General features: G+C 33.4%; 1 protein-coding gene across 2 annotated transcripts in view; it reads left to right on the top strand.

Annotated features, from left to right (window-relative positions):
* LOC123708025 overlaps positions 1-27,923 on the top strand; it is a 130,126-nt gene that overhangs the window by 89,293 nt on the left and 12,910 nt on the right. Inside the window, exons 1-2 of one of the 2 annotated variants that reach the window (XM_045658464.1) lie at positions 9,499-9,781; positions 13,457-14,223. The exons of the other annotated variant lie outside the window; for it this stretch is intronic. Coding sequence (XP_045514420.1) covers positions 13,593-14,223 — 631 coding nt within the window. The 5' untranslated portion in view covers positions 9,499-9,781; positions 13,457-13,592. Of the gene's footprint in view, positions 1-9,498; positions 9,782-13,456; positions 14,224-27,923 lie in introns of those variants that run through there. 2 annotated transcript variants of the gene reach the window in all.

The following is a 27,923-nucleotide window of genomic DNA, read 5'->3' as shown; positions in this document are numbered from 1 at the left end:
GATATCCATACTTTACGAAACGATTCGTCAAGTATTCGATTTCAATTATTATGTCAGTTTCTGACAGCTCGGGTCGTTTGATACAAATTATGTATTACACGAATGTTCGATCAGTTCCAAATAACCGTTTAAGACAAAAATTAGCGCTACTATTCTCGCGGGACTAGTTTCTGTATGAATATATAAGGAAAATTTGTTTACTGTCAGAAACTGTAACCGAAACTCAACGATACAGATTGAGTATTCTGATGAAAGAAGTAGTCCATAGTTGCTCTCCTCACATCAATTTTCCTTTAGTTTTTTTAAATATACGAATCGATATTATATTTTATCTGTCGGCAAATAAATACATGTACCAACCGAAAAAAATCTTCAAACTTTCTTTTATCTCTTTTTATTGTGTAACTTCCAATAGAGACAGCGATACCCATTCTTTTTGTATGCAAATTCGATGTAGTTCTGCCAATATCCGTACCGCTGGGCGAAACCTTAGGAATTCATTATTGAGATCAGAATGATATTTTTAATGGAAAATATAGAGTAGTAGCCCGGCTTAGACCTAGACGAGGTTATTTTGGTAAAACGTACTTAGTATTTACTGTATTAAACGCAATAAAAACAAAATACGATTTCACGAGTTCTTAATCATATTAATCATAGGAAATCACGTGATAAATCACTTAATGACGTTTAATTATGATTAATAGCAGTTTGAAAGGAGCGGAGCAAAAATGTCTCGTCATGACGGGCAAGAGAAGTGTAATTGAACTCATTAAGCTTCCTGATCCTGTCAGCTTTCGGGACAATACAGGCGGATGACTTTGATCGTCTTAGTGACAGTTTATACAAGCTATATTTACATTTATGCGCGTCACTAAGAACTACTTTATTTGGATGAGATTTAAAAATAAATTTAATATCATATGAAATCCTCTAAACCCGATTTGTAATTAAACTCCTCCGAAATAGCTCGACTGACTTTCGTGCAATTTTGTCTCTATATTGGACAACATCTATTTTTCATCCCCCTAAATGTTAACTCCTAAATTGTTTTTTTCAAACAAATTGTTTTGTTATTTTTTTATGATACAAAGTACAAAAATACATATAACCCTTAATTCACACCCCTCTACGATCAAGTTTATTAGTTATTTAAAAACTTATGACTTGAACTCTGAGGTTAGAGAAAAATCCTCAGAACAATTCAAAAGTTTTGATTCCGAAAAACCGAACAGTCTAGCAAGTCTAGAAGGCAGCATAGCAAAATGTTCCATGTTGGTAGGTACTGAAGAAGTAGGCTAAAATCACTAGTCATTAAACATTAGTCAAGCCAAATATAAAATAAGTGGCGCTACAACCTTTTAAGGTCTGGGCCTTAGATTTCTGTATCTGTTTCATGACCATTTGTTAATCTAAAAGGCAAGGTGAGCGTTTACTTGAAGCTATTATATTAAAAAAAACACTAAAAAAAGGTCAGTTTTGTGTCTTAGGCAAGTCGGTTTCCTCACGATGTTTTCCTTTACCGTTCGCACGCATGTAAAATACTCAAGAAAGAAAGCCGGGAATCGATGAACCTACGACCTCAGGGTTGAGAATCGCACACTAAAACCACTACGCCAAGACTGCTCAAACAAATTCTATAATAAAATATTATTAAGACAACTAATTATTTTCATGAAATATAATTTCATTAAAAAAATCTTAGAAGATACTTAGGATAACGTTTGAACAGGATCGGAGATAAATATAAAGGGAAACAATTTGATTTGTATGAATAAACCTTTTGTTTAGAAATTTATAATAAACCCTCTTAAACAGAAAGGCCGAAAACACATAACCACAGGGCTTACCATGGATACACTTAATTGTGTAAAGTTAAAACAAAGTTTCAATGCTCTGTGAAAATTATCCTCGCCAGAGTCGTTAAAAACATATTATACGTTTATTATTTTGTATTTTAATTAACATATTGCCTATTAAGTAAGCTAATTTGTATTTATTTATTTACAGAAATACATACATTGTCCTTACAGACTATGCTAATACGAAAATCTTCTTTTAAAATGAATTTAACCCTAATTTGACAATTGACACTTTGTAAATAACGCAGTCAATTATTAAAATTATCTACAATCTAAATACGATTGTGTTGCTGGAAATCAAATCTTACCAAAAAAGGTTCAATATCAACTGGCAAATGGATTTGATATCAACAGTTGAAAGGAAAATAATGAATTATTAAAAAAAATATATTGAAATAAAATTAAGTCATAGTATTTATCAAAGCCATAGCGAGAATAATTCGAGGCAGTATAATAATACGTATTATATAAATGAAATTTCATTCATTTATTTGCATTATTAACATTGACAGCTCTTCCAGAAACTGGGCGCAACTGTCAAGTCAAAAACACAAAACTGACATAAATAATGGAGGAAGTTTTACAGTTTACTATAAAACAACAGTTTAGCACAATTTATTCCGACAGTGCGAAGTTCAAAAGCTTTTAAACACGTTATTCAGTTTTATCGGTTCCTGTGTCTAGTTCGTTTACTTACTGTCAAGTTACGAACACATATGACCTGCAACGTAAAATATCGTTTTTAACAGACTTTCATCTTTCTTTTAATTAAAAGGTAGGTTATTTATATTAGTAGGTGTCAAATATCGGCAGCAAAATTGTCACTTAAACAGTACATCTGAAATTATTTATCTAAGCTGTTGTGTTTTTACTAAAGTACTATTTTCTCTTTTGGGCACATTGTTTATATATTGCCGCTGTTTTGAAAGAGACATTTATTTTTGTGTAAAGTGTTTTAAAATCCGATTTTTTTCAGTATATCAACTGCACGTCTCATGAAAGCCTCGAAAGTTGCTTGCCTCGAAATTTATTTGTTTATTTATCCAAACTTTGTCGTAATATTCTATTTGGTCCTATATTCAGATATAAATTAAGGAAGCAGCGGGCGGCCTTATAACTCCTCAAGCAACCTCTTCAAGGTAACCCTGGTAAGGAAAGGATCTGTACCCTTTAATAAATTTAAGAAATGTATTAAAGAAAACCTGTGTAAAAAGGCTTACTATAATCTAGGTTAAAAAATTACCAATTATCTAGTTGAAAATTGCCTGGGATTTGAGCTAGACATGCTATTACTAATAAATTTGCGATATTTATTTTACAATAAGTGTTGTTTGACATTTTGTATGATGATTCGCTATTTTAAGAGTACCGAGATTTTTTTACGCCGGCTTTTTCTCTCAGCCTACACACTCAGTCTTTTTTGCCGATGAGTAGGGATATCTGCTGATGGACATTTAATGACGTGGAATAAATGATACCAGTATCTTAAATTCCATACTAAACATATTGTATTTAAAAAAATATATTAAGGGTAAAGTGCTAAAAGATAACAATGTAAAATTAAAAAAACTAAAAGCTTATCTTAAGAGTGGATTACAACGGATTACAATGCTAGGTTAGGTAGGCTGTGTAGATAAAGTACATAAACATTGTTTATTAACGATAAATAAAATTTATTTTTTTGTATTGAGCGAAGGAACGTAGTTTTATATTGATTAAAATAAAACTTAATTAAGTCCCTACAATAAGTTTTTTATTGTTTAATCCTCTCACATCGCTTCATATAATCACACGAGACAAAATAATCTTTAACTATTTCAGACTTTTGACATTCTTGAACAAGTTCAAAGAGCCAAGCAACCTTCGCTTCATACGCGCACACAGATTTTGACATTCCGTTAGCTTCCTTAAGCGTATAAACGCTTTTATATGGATGAATAAGAAATGGAGTTGAATTAGCTTTATTGATGTCCCTTTTTGTGCTCTGCCTTTTATAAAGCAAAATATCTACATATATGGAAGTTCCAATTAATTAGCAATAAGGAGATCTTATTGGAACTGCCATCGTTACCTTTAGAGATGAATGTATAAGAAGCTGGTTGTGACCGAGACTTGTCTGTAAGGTGCTGAATTACGAACGGAAATAAAGCGTTCTAGATATATACAAACACATTCATATCTTTTTATTTAATTTATAGTGAGCTTCGTTTTGTCTTTTATCGACCTTAAAAATTATGATAATAATTTGGCGTCTTTAAACTATTTAGAATAAGAGCACTTACCACTCACAAAAAATATTACTTATTGCTTGAGGAAATCGTTTATAAAACCTAAAAAAACAGTCTAATGTAAATTTTTTACAATGTTCTTAAGTTACATGGCAACTATACAAATAATTAAAAATTAATATAAAGAAGAAAATAAATTAAAAAAGTTTGGTTCCCGTGGACCTGTACCTTTGAAATGCTGCCATCGTTCATTTCCTTGCTGTTTTACGATACTTATTTGTTGAGCGAGGAAAGCACCAGCTCTGGAGTCACCGGTACTATCTAAACAGCCTCAACTTAAATCTTTAATTGAGCAGATTACTATTAGTTAAAAATTTAATTGGTTTAGTTACTTATTTCATCAATTACAATAACACCCTATAAATTGATCTAAAACAAATGCCTGATGCATCGCGTGCAACTCGTTCGTATATCAAAGTCCTAACTGCAACTTCGAGACAGGTTTAATGGCGACTTTGCAGTGTCATGAATTACCTGATCTCCCCCTCCGCACTTGTACCCTCTTGCCCTAGACAGAGTGCTCTCTCAGAGTCAGAGATTCTAAAATACTAATGTTTCCTTGTTTATAATGTTAATTATTATACATTTACATAATAGTTGGGCGTGTGTGTTTATATATTATATAAAGCCATAGCTAACGCCCATTTGTAACACAGAACACGTCGCGTTCGTAAATATTTTGCAAAACAATCAATATCGACAAATGTTACGTTTTCGTTAATCCGATAATGTGGAAGTCCTTTAAAATAAAACCGTTGAATTATATTTCTTGTTTATGTTTAAATATATATAACGTAAATCATATCACAATTATTAAATCATACTTCAATCCTCACATTCGGAGGTTTGTTATAAAGGGTAAGCGGTAAGCGGATACCAAACAATGCGTTTATCTTTTAAGTCATCAGAACAAAAGTGGAATTTTTTGGAGTCTAAAGGGTTCATGTCTTAAAGGAACAACCGGAATATTCAAGTTTAAAGGTTCGCAAGCCATTTATTATTATTCAGCTCTATTCCTCTTTAGTTAATGCAAAACTATGGTCCATGCCAGCAATCAACATTTCTTTTTTTTACGGTACGGTACGGTTTATAGTAAAAGGGTCTGGAAATGATAAATGGTACTTTTATTATAATTTTATAATAATATTTGGGAGCTTCATTCTGAGTAACACTAGTAATACTAGAAAAATGGCAGGCGTCGTGTATATTTTTGATTTTTCTTTAATTCAGGTAAATGTGTCTACTCTGCCTGAACATACAGACTGAGTACTGTTTGCCTTCAACGTCAATATAAAATGCGCAATATACAAAAAAAAATGTTATACAGCTGAGCTTCGAACTCACGACTTTAGGGTTCTGAGTCACACTAGGTTCACGCTAATAATTAAATAAATAATTTTGGTCATGGATACTTAAAAATTTGATAAAAATAAACACATTATTAGATTCCCAATTCAAATTATAACTTACAAACATTCCTATCTGAAACAAACCCAACTGAATGTAATGTTTAAACTTTTCAATGAGAAAAGCGTGCATTAGTCGAGGACAAGCTTTCAGCTTTCAATTTTATGTTCAAGCTTCGCGTGGGCTGAGAATAAAAGGTGCCACTATACCACAGTAGTACAGGGATATCAAGTTTCCTTTCAATGATGACAGCCTTAGACAAAGGTCGTATTGTTTTGGACATAATACCTGCAGACGGAATGACAATACCTAATTATTATAGTGTTTAGAACTTCGACACGATCCAATCTTTATAGACTCTAAAACAAATCTAATTTCAAGGGTTTCCGTGTCCTCCCGATTCTGGATTACTAACTTTATTTATTACTTTTTCTCTTGCGTTAATTTGATAGCGCGCTGTTATATATAGCTTGTACCATTCGAACATGTTCAACAGAACAGTAATCGGTTATATAATATTAATCATTGTTATCAATATCATTTAAATGAAATATTAAAAATATATGTAAAACACGCAAACTCCAAATACACAAACGTTGATCGGTTTATCCAATATAAATGGTTTTATATAATTTTTGATGGTATCAAAAATGAGATAATTCATTCGACATTAGATTCCATTAAATACAGCAGGTATTTGTCTTTTATGGAGTTTATAATTATAGACGCACTTACGCACTTCCCTTTTATAACCTTACCCCATAGAATTGCGCGTTGGTTTTTTGTTTACTCATAGATTAGATGTTAATGTATTACGATCCGGACGTACTTAATACTATTGGATAGATTTAAACAAAAAACGTCGATGGCTCGTCTCCACGTTGTCGTAGAATTAAACCAAGTATATCAAAATATACGACTGTTTGTATATATATTGAAATAGCTTTTTTCAAATATTTTTTTGTAATGGTTCAACTTTCAGATTACGACAGTGTTGTGTTTTAAAAACGGACAGGCGGTATCTAATATAGAGTGATACCGCCAATCGACCCTCAATGCCAGGGCCCGCGAGTGCGATGCCGGCCTTTTAAGAATTGGTACGCTCTTTTCTCGAAGGACCCTAAGTCGTATTCTTCGGTTAGTCGGTTCAAAATTTCAGTGTAATTTCGTGTTCTGTCTAGACCACCGATGAATAATTGTGTGTATATTTTCTGTACCTAATATGTTTATGTTGCTGTATAGATAGATAGACATTGATTATAAGTTGTAATTAACCCGACCTTATTTTATATCCGTTCGGTTGTTGTACTAGTCTGTGACGAAGCGCAGTCTGTACATGAAAATTAAGCTAACGAGGAATTGTTTCGAAAATTGAAAACCATTTTCATCTGTAGATATGCGTTTTGGATATTACAGATAATAAATACTGGCTGGTACACCGAGAAGTGAAGGTGCCAAATATTTTACATGTAGAAAACTACATAGATGATAAACATGTAGTATATATCATACAATATCAGAGAGCACCTAAAAATATAACAAGAGAGTTAAAAACTATGGTGTCATAGAGCAACACCTAAAAAAACAAAACTTTTATAATTAAAAGGAGGTTCGTTATACAGTTTTTAACTGCCAATTTGTTGTTTGACGTAGGTAAAAGTGAACTTGTGAATCGGACAAATAGACCCTGAATTTTGGATTACGTCTCGTTGTATAATTGGTAGATACTATATTCGTTCATATCGCTTGGATTTTATTTATTAGAAATTCGTGACGTTACAAATTAAAACAAAAATAATATTAGGAACGCAATGGGCGGACTTATGGCCTCAATTATGTGGCAAGTTTAAATTATTCTTGCTTAAAAATATTATTGTAACAAGCGACCAGGCAACTCTAGTAAGGAAAAAAAAATACCTACTAAGGGTACCTAATGTGCAAGAGGTGTTCACAGATAGAAAAGGAACACTGAAAAATTATACAATTACCAAACTTAATCTAAAATAAAATAATCTATTTATGTATATGAATCACACATTTAATGCATTAGATCAAACGTAGATTTGGACGAAACGAATCACTCTCTAAGTTAGTTTTTCTTGATATTAGATAATTATTTATAATATATATTATTATTATTGAGCAGTAATGACTTCAGCGTGCGACTCTCATCCCTGAGGTTGTAGGTTCGATCCCCAGCTGTGCGCTTTTCACATTCGCACGAACGGTGACGAGGAAACCGGCTTGCCTTAGACCCAAAAAATCGACGGCGTGTGTCAGGCATAGGAGACTAGCTAGATCACTAACTTGCTATTACATTGAATTTTTTATGAAACAGATAAAGAAATCTGAGTCTCCGACCTGAAAAAGTTGTAGAACGACTGACTTTTTTATTTTTATTTTTTATTAACATATACTATATCTATGGAAACCACCTAGATACATTTATTTCGTCTGTGGTTTAAGCGATTCAAATAAAACTTATTTAACTCAATTGCTTGGCGTTCAGAGTAGTTTGTGTTTGACCACGGCTGAGCTCACGTGAAACTACTACGATAACAAATTTGCGTTTACGTTCGTTAATGAAGTTTGATTACGATTCTTTTGGTAATAAAGGCTTTAATGCGATTTTAATGGCATTATTGTTATAGTGATTTGCACACAATCACACTTAGGTCTCACGGGGCAAACACCATGTAGGAAATGAAATATGAATCTTGTTCTTTTGTGTTGGTGCACTCATAAGAACATTTTTCCCAACAGTTTCGTAGTAATCGCTTCCTTTAGATTCTCTTTAAACCTCGTCAGGATATTAACCTACTTCAAGCATAGCCTAGGCTATATTTTTAATTAAATTCTGTTAAACTGTGGAAAGAAGTGGAATCAACCGGTTTATTGGACTAAAAATAAATTAAATAAATTTTCTATGACATACAGTATGAAGGCTCGAAAGTATACAGCAGTAAAAGAACTCATACAATCTTTATTTCAATTGCCTTTTTTTATATAATAAAGGCAAACGGGCAGGAAGATCACCTGATGTTAAGTGATACTATCGTCCATGGACAGTCAATGCCAAAAGGCTCGCGAGTGCGTAAATCGACAAATCTGAGTTCTGTATTTGTTGTCATTAATATAGACTACTTCGGCGACTTTTAAAAGTAAAGTTACTACAGATTGTGGACGATAGAACAACTAATTGAAACAATTTGTTGAACAAATTAAGATTTCAATAATAAACATTCAGAAAAGGAATTTTGTTTCAACACTAAGCTTTGTTTATTTAAGTGGAACGCACTAAATCATATTTATTAGGCAGTTCAGTTAAGTTATAAATACAATGCCTATCTGTCATAACCGGTAACTATAATAATCAGTAGGTATTGCACGAGTGTGATACTTTCACCCTCGGAGCCAGCGAGCGTGGTGTTCCATTGTTAACTCTTTGTTGTTACTTCCACTCACCGTATTTTTACGTCATCGTTTCAAACGAGAAAACATGTGAAAATATAATATCAATAAAAGTACAAAACACGATTCCTTAATTAAAACTTATATTTCATAGACAAACAAAAATCAATAAATTAATCACATAAATAATTGTTTAGATATTGCTTTAATACAAAAACAAATTATAATAGTAGTATTTCTGTGATATACAATGCATAAGTAACAATAAATTGGCTTATTTAAAAAATACTATTAAGTCTGAAGTGTGAACGATCGCATTTCATTCATTAGTTTTACAAAGGCCGTTGACTGATGCGCATACGCCTAGATGTTGGCCCTACTGACAGAAAGCATTCACTGGCCTGTTATTGGTGGCCTTGCCGCGTGTTTTGATTCGCAGCAACTTCACATTAAACATGTGTTGTGACTTGATTGCGATTGTACGTTATATTATGGTTTAAAACTTTATAAAATATTTTAAAATAGCAAGAAACCCATGTGTTTTGAACAAATATTAATAAATAGTGCTTATTATACAAAATGTATGCGGTATTTTCCTATGTTTGTGTTATAAATGACTTTTTTGATGGTAGTTTGGTGTGTACAGAGTGAAAGTTAGGTGAAGTTGAATTATTGTGTGTAGTGTTATTTATTGCTTTGTTTTAATCATTAATCCATTGTATAATATAGTTACTATACGTGATTATTACGTTATATCGATACCAGGAGCTCGAAAGCAGCTGCATTACAATGATGTAACAGCCGTTTACAAAGGTAATTTTCACAGAATTTGAACAGATCTGACCAAATTAAGCTGGACGTAGACCTCGTGACTACCATTTTAGGTAGAGTATTAGTATAGAGTCTACGATACTTCTACGAACAATTCAAATAAGAGTAAATAGTTAACGGCCGTATGCGTTGAATTAGGATAAAAATTATACGTCCCAACAGCAATTACAAGATAAACTTAACATAACAATTTTTCAATCAACGTAAATTTTTACGTTTTCTTTAAAAAATGCCACAACTGCTTCCTTGACCGATTCACACTTTAATCCCAATGAATGCAATAGCTTGGTAATTACGGAATTTTTAGTAAAAGGAAACAAAAAGCCACATTTAAAACAACAGGAAACAGAATCTGGAAATATATTCTATATAATATTTAAGTATATTTCTCTATTTATTATATACATATACATTGATTGTTGGTAGTGCAAGTCTGTTTAATAAAATAAATTGTTGTTAAATTAAATTTGCTGGGAATTAAACTCAGTATCGGCCTAACATATTAACCACTAAGCTAAAAATCCAACATCACCATAGAGGTCATGTGTACAAAAAAATTGCAATCAAACCTAAAATCTTTGTTAATTCAAGGCATTGTAACTGCTGAAGGTCCTATGTTAAATTACTGATAAAATAACATATTTCATTATAGAAGTAGGCCAAATTTGTTTTTAATTATTAACAATGAAACAGTCAAAAACTTGTAGCCTCTTATATAGTTTCCCCCTTTTTTTTAATATAAAGATTAACCAATAAATTAAATAGTTCGTAAAAATATATCAATATAGAGACAACTAAATCTGATTTGTTGGACAATAGAGAAATGTACACAATGCCACATGTGGCCTACATTTATACAAATTTATGTATTGATGTAAGTTTTATGAGGACTTAAATCTGTTTGAATATAGCACAATCAATATGATTCTATTTGTATTCTAACTTATTTAATTTTCCTTAAATAACACATAACATAATTATCCGGTTTAAATATTGTTATTTATTCCTTTTTTGTGTTATGTGTGTAGTTTATTATAATGTAAAGAATTATACATTGACTATAGACATATAAAACTTGATTTTAATCTCTATTCTTTAATAATCAACTTTCTAACATAGACACAATGTTGTGCCAAGTATCAATGCCATGTTATTAAATAATATGTACGAACAAGTTTTGGTACAAAAACAACTCGATAAAATATTTTTTTTAATTATAGAGATAATACAACCATAGTAACCAACACCTTTTGATTAATCTATTTATTCATACAAATCTTTATTTCATTTGTATTAATCTATTTTTGTAGGTATGAGAATAGGTTGTATTTTTAATTCTGCTAGGTGAATAGGATTAGAACTTAATTAAATATTTTCCTTATCAATACTATATAACATTTAGTAATTCCAAATTACTCTAATGTGGTACAAATGTATTTTGTAAGCACCTTTGCTTGTATATTTAGATCTATCATGTTAGTTAGTAATAAAAATGTATGTTTAATCAAATACAGTTGTAAAGATCGCGTGTCCGGATAACGAACAATAGGATTTTAAAAGGTTACATATAAATAGAAATGCGTTGCTTTGGAGTTGAATAGTGGACACATGCCTTACAAATTTATATGAAATATTAAAATAACAGCTTAATTTTTACATTGAAAAACAAATCAGTGACGCTACATCGTCTGGACCTTAGAGTTCTCTTTCGTGATCAATTGTTGTACCTATACCTAACACACATCGTAGAGTCTAATGGTAATGTCACATAAATGGAAAGTTAGATGGTGCGCAGTCGGGGAACGAACCTACAACCTGAAAGATTAAAGCACATACATAAAAATATACTGTAATTATTTCGTTATGCTTTTTGTGATACGGTTCAGATGTAAATCTGTAATGAAATTACTGTTCGTAGATTCGTGAGATTGAAATTTGGACACTTAAACCGCGACACCCAAGTTTTATTGCTGTCTTATTTCGAACGATTGCGTAAGTAAAATAAATTAATATCGCTATTCTAATCCATCCAATTATGGAATTTGCAAATGTAAGTTTACTGCAAAGAACCCGATGGCCATGTGGACTCCTTCTGCCTCACCTAGGGGATATTGAAAAATAAGTCCGGGTTACACTGTCTCACGCTTTCTTGAATATGAAGGATATTCGAGGTACTACTGATTAGACATACAATAATAAATATTTGTTAAGTAATTTACCATAAATATTCTATTATTTATTGGATTAAATGGCCGACTCCTGAGTTGTAAGTGTAAGTAATGCGCGGAAGTAGCAAATCATTGTAACTAAAATGGTGTTTGAAATACTTTTAATAGGTTACGTGAAGTTATTACGCACATTTATTACATTTAGTGAATCTGATAACTTTTGAATATCGAATTCTATTTAAAAAATACGAAATTCAAATATCAGCATTATCTATTAAACGACTGATTGATATTTTATTATAGGCTCTTGCTTGTAGTTCATATTTAAATATACGAAGCCCGTGTTAACAAGTTTTAAGTAAATTAGTTCACAAGATGTGTGAAGTTCGTCCGTTATGTTTAGCAAGGTTCAATCTGCTTTACGAACTTCACTCTTAAGATTAATGGAAACTGTATAGTCTATACTTTAAAGCTTAAACTATTAGTCCGTAGTAGTTAGTTATTAAAGTCCTTTGACAGTATTACTTCAAACCATTTAATTTTTATTAATTATTTATTTCTTGTATTTGAAGAAATTTAATTCTACTTGAGACACGCAAGACTTCATCATACAATCATACTCAATAAATGACTTTTTTCCTCCTAAATAGACTATGTCTATTCCAAAATTAAACAGTTTCACATATATACATCTTTATATTTACACTCGTAATAAGAATATATGTATTAAACATTATTTCCAAAAATTCATAGGTTAGATTAGATAAAATATCAAACAAGACATGTTCTAATTGCCTCCACACTATTACTGAACCGAAACGTCTGTTCAGTGGTTTCTATTGCTTTTGTGGAGATGTTTTTAAACGAAAAATTTAGAAAAGAATTCCGTGTAGCTCCCGAATTGAATTTGAGAACGCCGCGATTTTACTGAATACGTCAAAGAAAATAGGCAAAGACAAAAATCTGCAGCTCAGCGGAGTGAATGTAAAGCGCGCTCGGAATGTTCCACGGAATACCTTTTACAATTTAATTTCCACTTTTCATTAAAATCTATATTGATAAAGTGACGTCTATTTAAACACCGAGGTACAAATAGTGGTCTAGGACACTCAGTTCTATAACACTGCTGTAGTTTGAATCAACTTACAGTTACTAAAATGTTTCAATATCATTTTTTCACGTTCGTTTAGATGCGATTCAACATCAATCAAAATGGCAACCGCGATCTTGTATAGCGATATGTCACCGGGCTCACCAATCTATTGCATTCATTTATTCGTGATCTTTTATTTTTATCTCATTACACATTTGTTGCGTCACAAAATCACAGTGACATGTGTACACCAAATAGTAACATATCTTATCAGACGCTACATGCTATCGAGAACAGTTTACCAAAGTGCGCCGCCTAGGCACACCGTAAAGGTGACGGCCTGCTTCCGAGCTCCGAGGTCGAACCAGAAGTTAAATTGTTTGTTGACGTTTGTAGCATTGCGCCGCCTGACGCCGCTGCGAGTGAACGTCAGAAACAGAACGACTTACGTAACTATCGAGTGTATAGCGTGCGCGTAGTCGATCTAGCGTGCCATGCGCAACTGGCGGCGAGCCTGTCCCGTCGCAGGGCGATGGAAACCCTCCTCGACAAGTTCAAGAGAGAGCAGGGTGGTCTGCGCCGTTCACGCTCCGTGCGCGCTTCCCTGCGACTGATCGGCAACCGCTGGAGGTCCAAAGACGAGGCGCCGGCTGACCTAGAGAAAGATCAACTGCTATTCACCAAGCAGTTATTCGCGGAGAAAGATTACAGTGTAGCGTACACAGGCGTCGACGGGACCTACCGGTCAAAAACTCCCGCAATGACCAGGCGAAAACTCGATCCGCCCACCAACATGAGGAAGAAGAGCGGCGACGTCGATTTGGTGTTAAAACCGCAGAGACCAAAGAAGGTCGAAAAGAAATTCAGTGATCTATTTTATAAGAAGCACAAAAGTGTCTCGGCAAAAGAGCTTCTGGTGCCTGAGAAGATCCCACCGAAGGCCGCGGCGATTCTTCATATCCATTCGCCAGATAAAGGAAAGAAGAACAAAGGGAACAACAGGCCTGAAATTGAACTCATTGCGCCTGAGGCAAGAAGACGGCAACGTCGTGGTTCGGAGAGTGATACTTGTGTGCTATCCCGCGGTTGTGTTAACCAGGCTTTTGTGTACAGCACCCCGCCCAAAGACAGGAAGCTGCCGCTCTCACCTTCGGCTTACTTAAGTACGTATAATTATATAATAATAATAATAATAAAGCCACTTCAATTCTATATTATAAAAATTACAAATCCGATGGGTATTGGTTTTGTTAGTCTACGTTAATTATTGTTGTTGTGGACACTTCGTGTTCTGTATACCCCTTTTGGGCAAAGGCCACCTAAACTTTCCATTTGTATCTATATATTATATACTTGTTCTTTGCTTGATCCATCCATTTCTCTCAAGAATCCGTTACGATGTCGCTTTTGTGGTCCTCCCACGTCTCTTTTTCCTGGAGGTCCCCTCCAGCGAGTTGGGCTTCAGCGGTCCAACTTATGTATGTACACATTGCGTCGTATTTTGTTCTAAAGATATGTGCGTAATATCTAAGCTATTCGGGTCCATAAACAATTATTTAAGTGTCTTTGTCAAAGAATGAAACCCTAATGGTTAATAGGAAGTAAGTCAACATCGACAATCGCAAAAAGGATTACATCGCCTTACGTTAACATTAATTTATTATTCTTATAAGAAAGCTATATGTGGTAAGGGCACAAAAACGAAACCGGTTAGTAAAGTCGACCGGCACTGTGCGGTCAACTAAAGATTACCATAACAGGTGTAACTAAACGTTATTCAACTATAGTGCTAATAGACGTATTGATATCACGATAACCGAATTATTTATCTGTTATTGTAATCGTGATTTAATCTCTATTTAACATCGGCCATTTTGATGTTACATTTCGTAAATCAAAAAGAGTTAGACCTATTGCGTAAACGACATGAAATAAAAGGGAATTGTATATCTTAGTTTTAGAGTTATTCAGATAGTTTTAATATTATTTTTTATTAAGTTTTAAAGTTGAAAACATAATATTGTGTTGATGATAAATAATTAAACCGGTTATATTGATCCAATTTTGTAGAAAGCTTTCGTTTCAAATGCATTTATATACTATCGAATCTAGTAGACCAATCGTTTTTTATTACGAAAAGCCGCAATGCCAATAAAACCCGAATTGGTCCCGGCTTAAACTCGAGTTTCGTATATATACTAGTATTGTTTTTTAAAAACTAAAAAGAAGTTGAACTTGTATGTGTGTGCACGTATGCTAAATCGTTCGTAAGTGTATGTATGTTCGTTAAAAATTGCCCATACAATTTATGGGAAACTAAGTCCACTATATTAAGCAGTTTTCAGGTATTGGTTTCCACGTATAAAGAGATAACTTGAGTATAGGTATCTAGGTAAATATAGTATTTCAATAAATATGTTTAGTATTAGTCTAACAGATAAAAAAAATACTGTATATAATAAAAATTATAAGCCAAGCTATAACAGACAGTGCTTGAAAAAATAATCTTAGCGCAAAAAGGTTTTTTGCAATAGATTAGTTGGCCGGCCCGAATTCGAAACAGCCATTTTGAAAGTTTTATCAATATGCATAACGTTTATATCACCTGAATGGAAACTGAGTATAACATCTGAATTTTACTGTATAAGCATTATTTTAAATAAATATTTGATGTATATATATATATATATATACATGATATACGCTTCAACTAGTGTATAGCACGGAGCTATGTCGTAATATCTTCGTGTAATTTCCTTAATTTGAGATTACACCGCCCCGGTTTGTACGCCTCGTTGACTGCACTGTATTTAATAAGTTACAATAAATCATGAGTAACCCGTAAAACAGTACTGATCCAATGATTAAGTGGTTATATATGATCAGGTCACTCTTTAGATTGATGAAAGGAGAGGAGAGAAGGTTCCCCCGTCTCCTGCAACCTATGCAGTCCACTTTGTGGATATGGCTATTCCGAAGCCCCAGTAGAATGTGAACGCGTCGAAGGGTCTTTGATGCGGTCGTGATGGTACTACCCGCGTTGGTTTTAATAGGTATAGCTTACCCGATTTTCTGAGTAGCTGTGATTGGAGTGAATCCAGTCCTACATGCCCCTGTTGCCTTCCCGCACTAAGGTAGGGTAGAGTATCCTAACCTACCTTAACCTCTAACTATCGTGGAAATAAGGAACACTGGGGCCCTGTAATCGCGCGGTACAATTACTCAACATTATTGTGATTTCTATCGTTATTGGATGAGTTGTAGCGGTGCTGATGAATATAACTGAGCATTAATAGTATATCTCATATCAGTTTTTTTTCCGGTTCGATACAACCTGATTTTTTTAATTAAATCTTATTTTATTGTTGCAATATTTTACAGACGCTGGTCACACTATGACATTATTTTGTCGTTAGTGACCAGACAGGACAAACGTACAAAAATTTGATACTTGAAAATATCGTAAATGTAATAGGAATAAAATATTATTATAGTACCAGGTCAAGATATTCTTGAAGCGTTGTTGTCTGTACAAAAAATATAAACGATTTTAAAACAAATTGTGACTCACCAGTTTAATACTGAACGAAACAGAAGTAATCTAATAATCTAAGCATGGAAATGGAAATTGTATTCGTTTTTACAACAAACTACCAAGTGAATTTATAGAATTATCACTGAATAAATTTAAAACTCTCGTTAAACGTTTATTAAATAAAACTTTTTAAAAATTTGGTAATTATTTCAATACTAATCCTTGGGATTCATTTGCTCCAGTTCAGACAATTTGTATGACTCAAATCTTAGCGATTAAAAAGAGTGGCGGAGAGTTTCTTCTTGCCCGCTCTACGCCTTTGACTTGAGAACTCTTAGTAAATGTAAATTTAAAAATCAATTTATCGTCTTTTCTGTTGACAAATGTACTTGGTTACCTATATGAATAAGGTTATTTTGAGTTTGAATTATGCAGTGAAAAACATGTTAAGAATATTTATATAATGTTATTTTTCTCTTCTATACAAAACTTGTTTCACAATTAATTGGATTTATGTAAAAATGTACATTGATCTACTATAAAAATCATTTAGCGAGAAAACACGCATTAACACGACTGTAAACGCAAACAGTCGGTCGTTACTCTTCTGTTTTTGTATTTCCCACGCTCCCACTGATACAGTGAAACTCCATGTTTTCATACTTTTCCTTTCTATTTTCCATCTGTGTCTCTAACGGCCCGGTGAGCAATAAAAAAATAATTACAAGGTAACATGGTCTTAGTTTTCGAATTTAGAAGCACATTTGGTCCGTTGTGTGGTAAGTCCTAACTATTTAAGCAGGATTTTTTCTCGTCATTCTTCACAGCATTCATGGGCCACCTGGGCTGACTGATTCGTCTGCTCTGAAACAAACACAATAAAAAAAATTAACGCCTATTTGACGCATTGCAACAAACTTTGGTAGAGTGACAACACGCGATGATCTCTGACAAGTTACTACTTTAGCAATGGAATAAGTAATCAAAAACTATACTTGGATTTTTAAGTGTAACGGTCTTTATGAAGGTGATTAAAAATACGTAGAAATATTAATATATTTAAATCTCCTGTCACGATGTTTGTCCGCGCCGGACTCCTATAAGCTACTTAACCGATTTTAAATTAAATTGGCACACCGTGAGCAGTCTGGTCCAACTTAAGAGATAGGATTCTTTAATTATAATCGCAATTTTATTTTATTGCAAATTATTTGTCTATAATTAATTGACAGTCACAATTATCTGTTAACTCCAAAAGATTCTAACAGATGTCGATACTTTTCGACTGGATTGAGTAAGTAATCAATAGATGGCACTGCTATGGTAAACCGACAAACGTGTCATATCAGCTACAATTCAATATCATGTTTACCACGTGTTATTGAGGCTAAAGTATAAATTAAATTTATTTTGTAGTAAACGAAATACCGTGAAATTCAATTATTTCTACTTTTTAATTTTTGGTTACTTTACCAACCACGTGTTACTTAGACCGAAGTGTAAATCAAATTCAAATTATAGTGACGATAATACAGTGAAATTATTCTTTAGTGTCACGGTATTAAGGCTAACTAAAATCACATTAAGGAGAAACGAAGTTCGTGGGGCCAGCTAGTTTTATTATATAATAAAGCAGATGCGCTATGCTATATCTAAAAATAACAATTTCAATCAAAATCTTTGGGTAAAACTTATTATGGTTATACAATATTAAAATTATAATTGTAACATCAAAATTTTCGTACCATAACTATATACTTCATGTCATCATGAGCGCCAAAAGTAGTCTGTAGCTAACGGATTGTAAATTGATCTTGTTTGCGGATTATATTCCGCGCAAACGTTAACTCCGTCGTGGTAAATAGATAAATGTCTTCTTGTATATCAGGAGATTTGCTTTACATTACCATAGTGTATCGAATGTATGTGTACAGATTTCGGTTTGAAAACTGTATCTCTACAGGCTGTCAAGTATAAGTTGACGTTTGGTTTGAACTTTGACAAATGACAACTCTCAATTTAGTGGTCTTTGATGCATTTAGTATCCAGTTGAACTAGACTGTAATATGAATATGTCATTTCAAACATTAGATTAAATAACAATTGCTTCTAGTGGGTTAAAAAAAAAAAATAGTTGTCGTTGTTGTTATATTTCTTAGGAGGCTTACAATGCTTATAGTACCGGGGAACAGGGATTATTAAAATCAGGTCTTAAGAGGCGAGCCTTAATCAACAAAATTGCATATAAAACAAAAAAATCACACAAAGATATTATTTAATAAAAACCACTAACTAAAAAAATATTTACAAAATGAGAAAATTTACAATTTTTTTATAGGAACAATTAGTAAAACTGTAGTCAGCTCACTCAACGAACAAAAAGAAGGTTCGTTGTTTCAAACATGATTCCTTCTAGCACAGAAAACTTATCGTCAACTTTATTAAACTTACAAAACGTCGAGTTATGGAAATAATTTAACCATTAAGAAAGTTTTGTTTTGTCAATACATAAAAGTTTATCAATAGTTAGGCTAGATTAATTACAAGTCTTATCTATCTCGTGGTAGTGTTTTGTTACCTACATACTTTATTACTTACATTAAAGATTAAAAAACTCTTAGAATAATTGTATAAAGAATAACAGCGCAAATCTATTAAACATACAAATATTTAAGCAGAGATTGACGTTGACGTTGTCAGTCTTATTGTAGAGGTTCATTAATGTCATTCATAATTAAGAGTGCAAGTTTTTTTTTCATTGGAATACAATAATTAAATTCCAATTAATGATTATTATGGCAACCTACTTGCCATCTCAAGTGTAGCCTTACGTAAGGTATACCGCTCACGATGCTTGCGAAACAATTACCACCAGGCTTCAAACATTGACCTTTTCGTGACTGTAACTTGATGATCCCTCATTAAATATCCGTAATTACAGTTTTTGGCTCTACGGGTTTCAATTATCACCTCATTACCTAAATAGCCGCAGCCTCCTATCAGTACTGCAGCTGTAAACTTAGTTTGCAGGTTATCAAGATAAAATTTATATTATAAAATTACCTCAAATTAACGGATTAACTGATAAATTCTGAGTGTTTTATGTGTAAACTGATATGTATTTTTTGAAGTAAAGATAAAAACTCTTTCATATATGAAGTCGTTTCTATTAAATTTAAAACATAAATAATGTAGACTCAAATAGAAAAAAACCCAATCTTTTTTTGTCAATTGACAAATTAATCTATATGCGATATCTGTTTAAGGAGCGCATAGAGAATCTAGAAAATAAAACAGGTTTTAATAAACGCTTTTAATGAACCCGAACAGATCTAGGTTTCGTAAAAAGAAAACATCCTTCGATATCATACTTGCCCGTAGTATTATAACTTTGTTTTTTTTTTTACGAGGTCACATAACAGTTCAGTGCAGAGCGTTTAACAAAAATTATGAGAATGGTAATATTAGTTGCGTTTAACCGTAAACTTTCGCAAATCTGGGGAGTCGCCGACTGCCCCAGTACCAACAATGGTCTAACCGTGAGACTCTCTCATCAGTCGCGAAGACAAGTGCTATGAAGTGACATGCATATTTCGTGCTCCAGTCATCTTGATCTGTTGACGCTGTGTCAAAAGAGGTTGGATCTCTTCAAATGTGGTCAGTTTGTATTTAAATTGTTATTTACGTGACATTGAAAGTTCCGATGATAAATGGCGTGTGCGGGCGCAAGTTCCGCAGCGGTGCTTCCGCATCGAGAGCTATTATTACTATTACTTTCAATCGTAAAGTTATGATCAGTCATGCAAGATAAGTACTGTGTAACTAATATATATGCGTTGAATGTTTTTGTTTCCCTCACATAGTGATATGTTACAGACGGAATATTATTAACTAAGCTGGGGATGAAATCTACTGATTATGTAGATGATAAGCACAAAGATGCGATACTTCAGTTAATTCGAATAATTAAGTCCTGTTATAAGGGTAGGACTCAGGAACTAAGTCTGAATTTTGTACGTCGAACTCTTTAACGGGTGCTACTTGTGGTGACTGGTCGTATTTGAATTCGTGTATGCGGTGATATTAGTTATTTAGACTATGTACTTCGGTGATGTTTCCACGAGAATGTAAGTGCGTGCTCCTATTTACATAACATAACATTTATTTCCAACAAAACACACACAGAAACAAATAAAATAACAATAATCAAAAAGAAAAATAATAATTATAGAGAGTTAACAAGTAAGTTTGTTGTGTTTATTTTAGTTTTAAGTTTGTATTTCACCATGCCTCATGCTGATAGAGGATCTTTGACAGTCTTAGACTAATCTTTATTTCTAATTTATGTTATTATTTTTTTATTAATCAAGATGTCATGTGGAACGTGGTGTAATGGTTGCTCCTTACAAACGTTGTGTAAAACAAAAAAAACACTTGGCGATTAAAAACAGTGGCGGAGAGTTTATTGCCAGTTCTTCTCTTTCGGCCTTGATTTGAGAACTATATGTAAAATTAGAAGCATTTAATGTATATTCCTTTTTGACGTTCATAAGTGTACATTGTGTTAAATATGAATAAATGATTTTTGACTTTGGATGTCATGGGCTATCCTGTCTCGTTTCAAAATAACAGTTATGGATATTTTTCACTCATCTGCAACTGTATGACGCCAGCTTTGCTTGGACCGGCTACGCTTTGCGGGTTCCAATCAAACGCCTGCTTGGGCATATAATTGGAATCTCTTCGAAGTGTATGGCATATCCATTTCCAGTTACGTTGCTTGATCTGGTAGCTAATTGGGGTTGCTCGCAGCGCTTCCAGAGTTGCTCAATTGAGGCAAAAAGAGCCGGAAAGCGGATTTTCTGTACTGCTCCTAGGGTTATTAAGTCAAGTCAATTTTATTTACTAACATATAGACGCCATGCATACGTCTGTATAAGTTATATGACATGCAATACTCGTAAATGAGCTGCATTATTAGTACCAATTGAAATTTAAATGGCGAATTGGTGAAATGTTAATGAATAGTGAGAATGGGAAATTTGAACAACAATTGATTGTGTTTTGTTCGATTGTAAAACAATTTTACTTATTATCTTCTATTGTAGTTAGTCGTTGTCTACAAAGGAAACTGGAAAATGGAGCATAGAGTTTTTATGGCGTTTAATCACTAAAATTTTCATATTCTCCCCTTTTTAACATATTAGTGGCCTTATTTATTTAGCATTCTTCTCGTTAACATTAGTGAATAGTTCAGTATTAGTTACTTCAGGCCTTTTAATCGTGGACTAGATATAGTGTAGTTCGTTACCATGGTTACCATTTTTTATATAATTTTAATACAGTATTTCCAATACACAAATATACAGTATTTACAATATTCTTAACCTATATAGTAGTTATAATTAAAAATGAATAAATAGGTAAATAAGTCCCTGTGGCAGTGTATCTTTAATGCTGGTAGCATTACCTTCTTATTCGTAGAGCTAGGAAAGCACCAGCTCTGTGAACTTTAATTCTCATTTTGTAAGACCCTTGTTACAAATATAACTAAAAATGTAGCTATTAAGTATAGAAAATCCGAGAAAAAGCTTTCGCCTTTTGACGCGATTACGAAAAACGTATATAAAATTAATGAACAGCTCGGAAATCCATAAAATAAACGGGCCGTGAAAAGTGGCACAAGTATTACATAAAATAATAATTACGTGTTTAGTATTTAATGAGTCAAAGAGCAAGTGTGGTGTGAGCGTTTAAGTTGACTGCAGAGCGCTTACATAATTCAGATTCATTATTTAGATTATTTCGCGGCCTCCGCACATCGCGAGAGCAAAGTGCTTAATATTACGGTAAAAATACAGTAGGTCTATATATCTTCAACAGCTGAGCGTTTTTGAAGGCAGTTTGCCGCGCACTACCTCTACATGAAACCAGATACACACAAGTATTTTCGTACGAATTCGACTTGGGGTCATTTATGATGCCTATACAAATTCTTAAAGGCGTACCGGCCTTGTGCACTTGTGAGCCTTGTGGGTCGATGGGCGGCCTTATCACTTGACATCAGGTGAGCCTCCTGCTTATTTGCCCCCGTTATATATAGAATAATCGAGTCAAATTGGATTTTGACTCGATTACCAGCTGTGCTCCATTTTTATAATCGCATTAATAAAAGCCTGCCAATCAAACTTTATTTTTTATTAAATAAAATATTTAAAAGGAGAAACTTAATACAGTCAAAACGAAATCGCTTAGAACATACCGGTTATATTGACCAAAATCAAAGGTCGCGGCTGAATTCTATTGTATTCGGTACTTAATAACAACGTCATCGGCTGTTACGACTATCGATTTTACGACCAAATATAAGTAGTAGTTTCGATGCCGTTAGTTCAGTCACAGTACAGTACAGTACAATCAGTTTTTGACTGTATATGCGAACTGATGTCTTATGAACTTAATAGATGTACGTCGCCATCCTAATTTCAGTCTACTAGGCTCATACGTATTAATCGCCTTTTAAATTTGATAAACACGCTAATAATACGAATTTTAGACGGTAATTTATATAATAATTGCACACCCCCAAACATATTACCTATTCAAATTATTCATTTACTTATATGTTCTAACACAACGTTTATGCATAAAATTATACAAGTCACTATGACATCACAAATTTAACACACATACAATTATATTAGAACATAAACAAGCTAACCACAAAATAAAAAACAAACTAAAATAATAACTGAAACGACTAATAACTTGTTCACGGCCCTACCAAGATGAGAAAAATAAAGTATACATTATGTTATAATAAAACAAAATACGTACTTTTTAAGGATTGATATGAATTACATCATTTAGAAAATCTGCTTTTTCAAGCTTCTGCTGTTTTACAAACAATACAGTAAATTGTACTGAAATTACAGTACGTGATGATGCCTACCAAAATGTCTCGCTTATTACACGCTGATGCCTTGGACTGAATCGAATTAGGACATTATTTTCCTTTTACCTTCACGGGCTTAGGGGTTTTTTTTTTAATGTGACAAGTACTTAAAATAACATAATACTAGACTATTTGAATTAACATTTTGACAATAATAGTAATAAATACCTAGTCCAGCCATAAGTTCTGATAGAAATGAAATTTTTGTTGAATAATGTAATGTAATGTTATTAAAATTTATATCTACATATTTATTAAAGTCTCAGCAAAAAAATAAAAAGTTTTCTATTCGTAATGGCCACCTTTGGCTTTTATCGGTTTGGTCATAAATCTATAGAATTACGCACTGTTTCCAAGGGTTTTAAGAGACTCAATGTCGCCGTAGCGACTCAATGTCCTTTGGAGCAGGCCATGTCCTCTAAAACTAACCATAATTTAAAGTCTAAAGGATTGAGGTCTGGGCTAGATGAGGACCAGTCTTCAGCTCTTATAAAGTCTGGAACGTTGGTTTCTAGCCAGACTTGGGTAGTTCGTGCCTTGTGACCAGGTGCAAAGTCCTGCTGGAAAGGCCACGGTATACTTTTTCAGTGGATTGCAGAGAGGTTTCAGAACATGATCCCAATATAATTTATCTTGATATACCATGGCTGAAGTTTTCACTCCTTTTTTACAGAAATGTAGTTTAAAATGCCCCACCAAACTATCACTGACGCAGGATGTTGACCACGAAAGACCTTCTAAAGAAGCTGTTCAAGTGATCGGATAGGTTCAATGGTGAAAATTGTTTTCACCTGCGACAGAAGGACGTTTTAATCGATAATAATAATCAATCTCTTTCATCCTAAAGATTTAGGGCATGTCCTGTATATAGAAGCACAGAGCTTCAGGTCTAGTTTTATAATACGCGACAGAGTCTTAGCGTGAATCTTCATTTGTCGCGATAAGCTATTTGCTTCCTAATTGGGTTTCAACTAATTCTGGCTTTAACAGCATTAACAGTCTTGATTATATCTGTTGATAGTACGATATAGGTACATACGGCTGATACCAAGCTTTTGAACTGTCGGGATGTGACCGACGGTTCCATACCCACTTTGTGCAAGGCTATCACTGCTATTCTATGTTCTTTAACATCCCATTCCATAAACCGGTACTATCTACCAAGTGCCAACTTAAATATTTAATTAACGCTTGTACACTTGAAGCCCACGCACCAAGAGTCCACTCAAAAGGGAATACAATCGAAGTTGGCGGAAAGCCTCTTATATTTGAGCCGTTTTTTATTATTCGCCAACTCTATGGCCGCCCCAGCTTTTTTGCTTGGGCAAACGTATCCACACAAGGAGTATCCCATACCAGAGCCAGTCCCATCTTCCATGGGATCAAATACATCGCAACTGGCCGCTTGCCATGGACTTTTTAATAATCTTATTTATTTTAACATGTATGAAGGTCCTGTAAGCTGAGCAACAGATACTAAACATAAGTTTACCGAAGGTCAACAAAGAAGGCAGAAATTTAATGCAAACACATTCATACCTATTTATTATTTCAATGGTTGATTTCACCTTGTCTTGGACATGTATCATTTGCCAAATAAGGCTATTGATCCTATAAGGTCGGAGCCTTGGTCGATCAAATCGCAGTTATGAATCTTGTGTCTTTAGTATAAGGGGCCTTTTTGTGAAAATCTCTGTCAAAAGTATTTTTCACTCATCACACGTCGTGGCTGACGTAGGGAATATAAAATCATATCCGATAATTAATTTCGATGAAATATACATACGAAGTTGTATGAAGGTTTTTGAGCTTTGTCATAGTAACTAGTTGCAATGAAGATCGCGTGTACGAAAACGTACGGAAAGTAAATTTATAGATAGATTTAAAAAGGTAACGCACGAAAATTACCGTGAAGACAATTAATAGAAAATATTATACTCTACTTCGAACGAAATATCTCGATCTAAGCAAGTGTTCGCCTAGTTGATTTAGCGTGCGACTCTCATCCCTGAAGTCGTAGGTTTGATCCCCAGCTGTGCACCAATGGACCTTCTGTCTATCTGAACATTTAATATTCCCTCAAACGGTGTAGGAAAACATCGTGAGGAAACCGGCTTGCATTAGAACCAAAAAGGCGTCGGCTTGAGTTAGGCACAGAGCGCTGATTGCCTACTTGTCTACTAGATTGACAAATGATCATGAAACGCATACAGAAGTATGAGGTCCAGACCTCAAAATGTTTATTTTTCCTAGTGAAAATTTTATTTTCATTAGGAAAAATATAGTATAAAATTATATACTACGTCAATTACGATATTTTAATAAGTCTATGTGTAGATAAAATGTAAGTTTATCTTTACCCAGAAAATATGAAGTCACAAAATTTTACACGCAGACATATCAATTATATTACATCATAAAAATTTCAAACTTGCAAGGAAAAGAAAAACAACAGTAAAAAACTAAAACTAAACAGAAACTTAAACCTCATTTCTTCAGAGGGGGGGAAATCGGGGGTCGTATCTTTAAACATTAAGCAAAAACTATAGAGGAAGCGTGACTGCGGTGTTGTTGGTTGCGTGTTTGAAATGCAATGCGGTATGCACGACCGAAGTGGTGCACTTACCACGGAACAGACAATGTACTTATTTGTGGGGTTATAACGAAATAACACTGGAAAACACTGTACCTAGCCCAAACTTGTTTAGTTCTATAATTAATTCCAAATTTAAAATTGCATATAACGACTGACGTTCGTAACGTAAAATGTAGTTATGTATAAATCGAACCATTTCGTCTTATGATTTTTGAAAATCGAAACCTTTTATTGTAGCCAATAAAAGATTTCTAACTTCTTAAGAGGGTACAAACAGTAAAAGTTCCGCTTGAACTTTTAGAGCTTTGGAAGTCAAATAATTTAATAATTTCATTCAGACGATGTCGCTATCACGAATTCCTCAAGATTTTTGTATTAGATTTTTGATACATTTAATATTTTTTATATGAAAACACTGGCTCTCGTGACCTCTGGTTTCTGTATTATCTTTAATCTACACATAGATTTTGGTTCTTAGCCGTGTTTCGTTGCATGTTTTTCTATAACGCTTATAAAAAAGTCTACACACCCAAGGTTCGTACAAACGAGCTTTTATTTTCTAGTCCATTGGATAGGAATCATTGATAACGAATAGCTTATAGGGTATATAAGCTTAATTACACAACACTCCGCCACCGCATAGATGGCAGATCCAATTATCGCCACGATTAATCAAATTAGTATATCTATGATACATGCAGATATTGTCAGATTGAATTCTGTGCCGCTAGAGGGTTTTATTTTGTTAGTCCTAAGCTCTCTTAATGATAAGTGATACGTTGAAGTTCTAACGACCATACTTGTAGATACATTGATGTCGGGTACTAGATTGTAAGCTACATCAAATTTATGTTATGTATATATATATATACTAGTACACTATCTCAGAAGAAGTGAAGCGTCCTCTTCACTCGTCTCTCATCTTCCCATGTTTTTGGTAGACATCCTCTCCTATTTCTGCCCTCTGGGCCATTCAAAGTAAGGATCTTTTTGAAAAAAATTAAAGACAAAGTAAAAATTGTGTAATGCGAAGCCTACAAAAATAGTCAAAACAGTTGCAGTGGAAATTGGCTGGTGACACTGCCCGCGTTTGTGACCGCAGATGGGTCCAAAATATACTTCCTATACATACATCTTTATATGATATATTTGAACTTATATATGTAAACTGTTAATAAAAATATTAACATATTAACTACGAAGATATTGGTCATGTTTATCACTTCAAAAGTTCAAGGCTGTAATTGATTAAAAGACAAACCAGGATTGCACCCTTAAGCCTAAGTGCTTTTTCGTCTCTTTCTTTGAAATAGGGTTTACGCTGAGAGACAAATGGATTAACGTTCTTTCAGAAAACTAGTATTAAGGGGAAGAATTAGTTCATAGTTTTTTTAGTCATTAAACCCATTATAATTCCTGGGTAGTTGGAATGTACGTACATAAATGAATCAAGTCGAGTCAAATCATTTATTCCAATAAAATAAAATATAAAGATGATTCTAGTTGCCCCTTTCAAAAGGTAGTTTCGTGTGAAGAATGGGCAAGAAACTAAACACTTACTCTTTTAAAATTTGATTTACAATATCTGTATACATTAGTTAAATAATTATATGTAAAGACGATACTCTAACTGTAAAAGTATACAGGTAAATTATTTAATCGTTAGTATACATAATCCTCACATATTTACAAATATCGAAACCGTAGAATATTATACATTAAAGACTGATAAAAATAAAATAATTACAGTTTTTTATAAAAATAACAAAAATATATA

The sequence above is a fragment of the Pieris brassicae genome, chromosome 4 (genome assembly GCF_905147105.1).
Source record: "Pieris brassicae chromosome 4, ilPieBrab1.1, whole genome shotgun sequence".
NCBI classification, from domain to species: Eukaryota; Metazoa; Arthropoda; class Insecta; order Lepidoptera; family Pieridae; genus Pieris; species Pieris brassicae.
The sequence above is the reverse complement of the archived record's forward strand: the minus strand, read 5'-3'. Positions and strand labels throughout refer to the sequence as shown.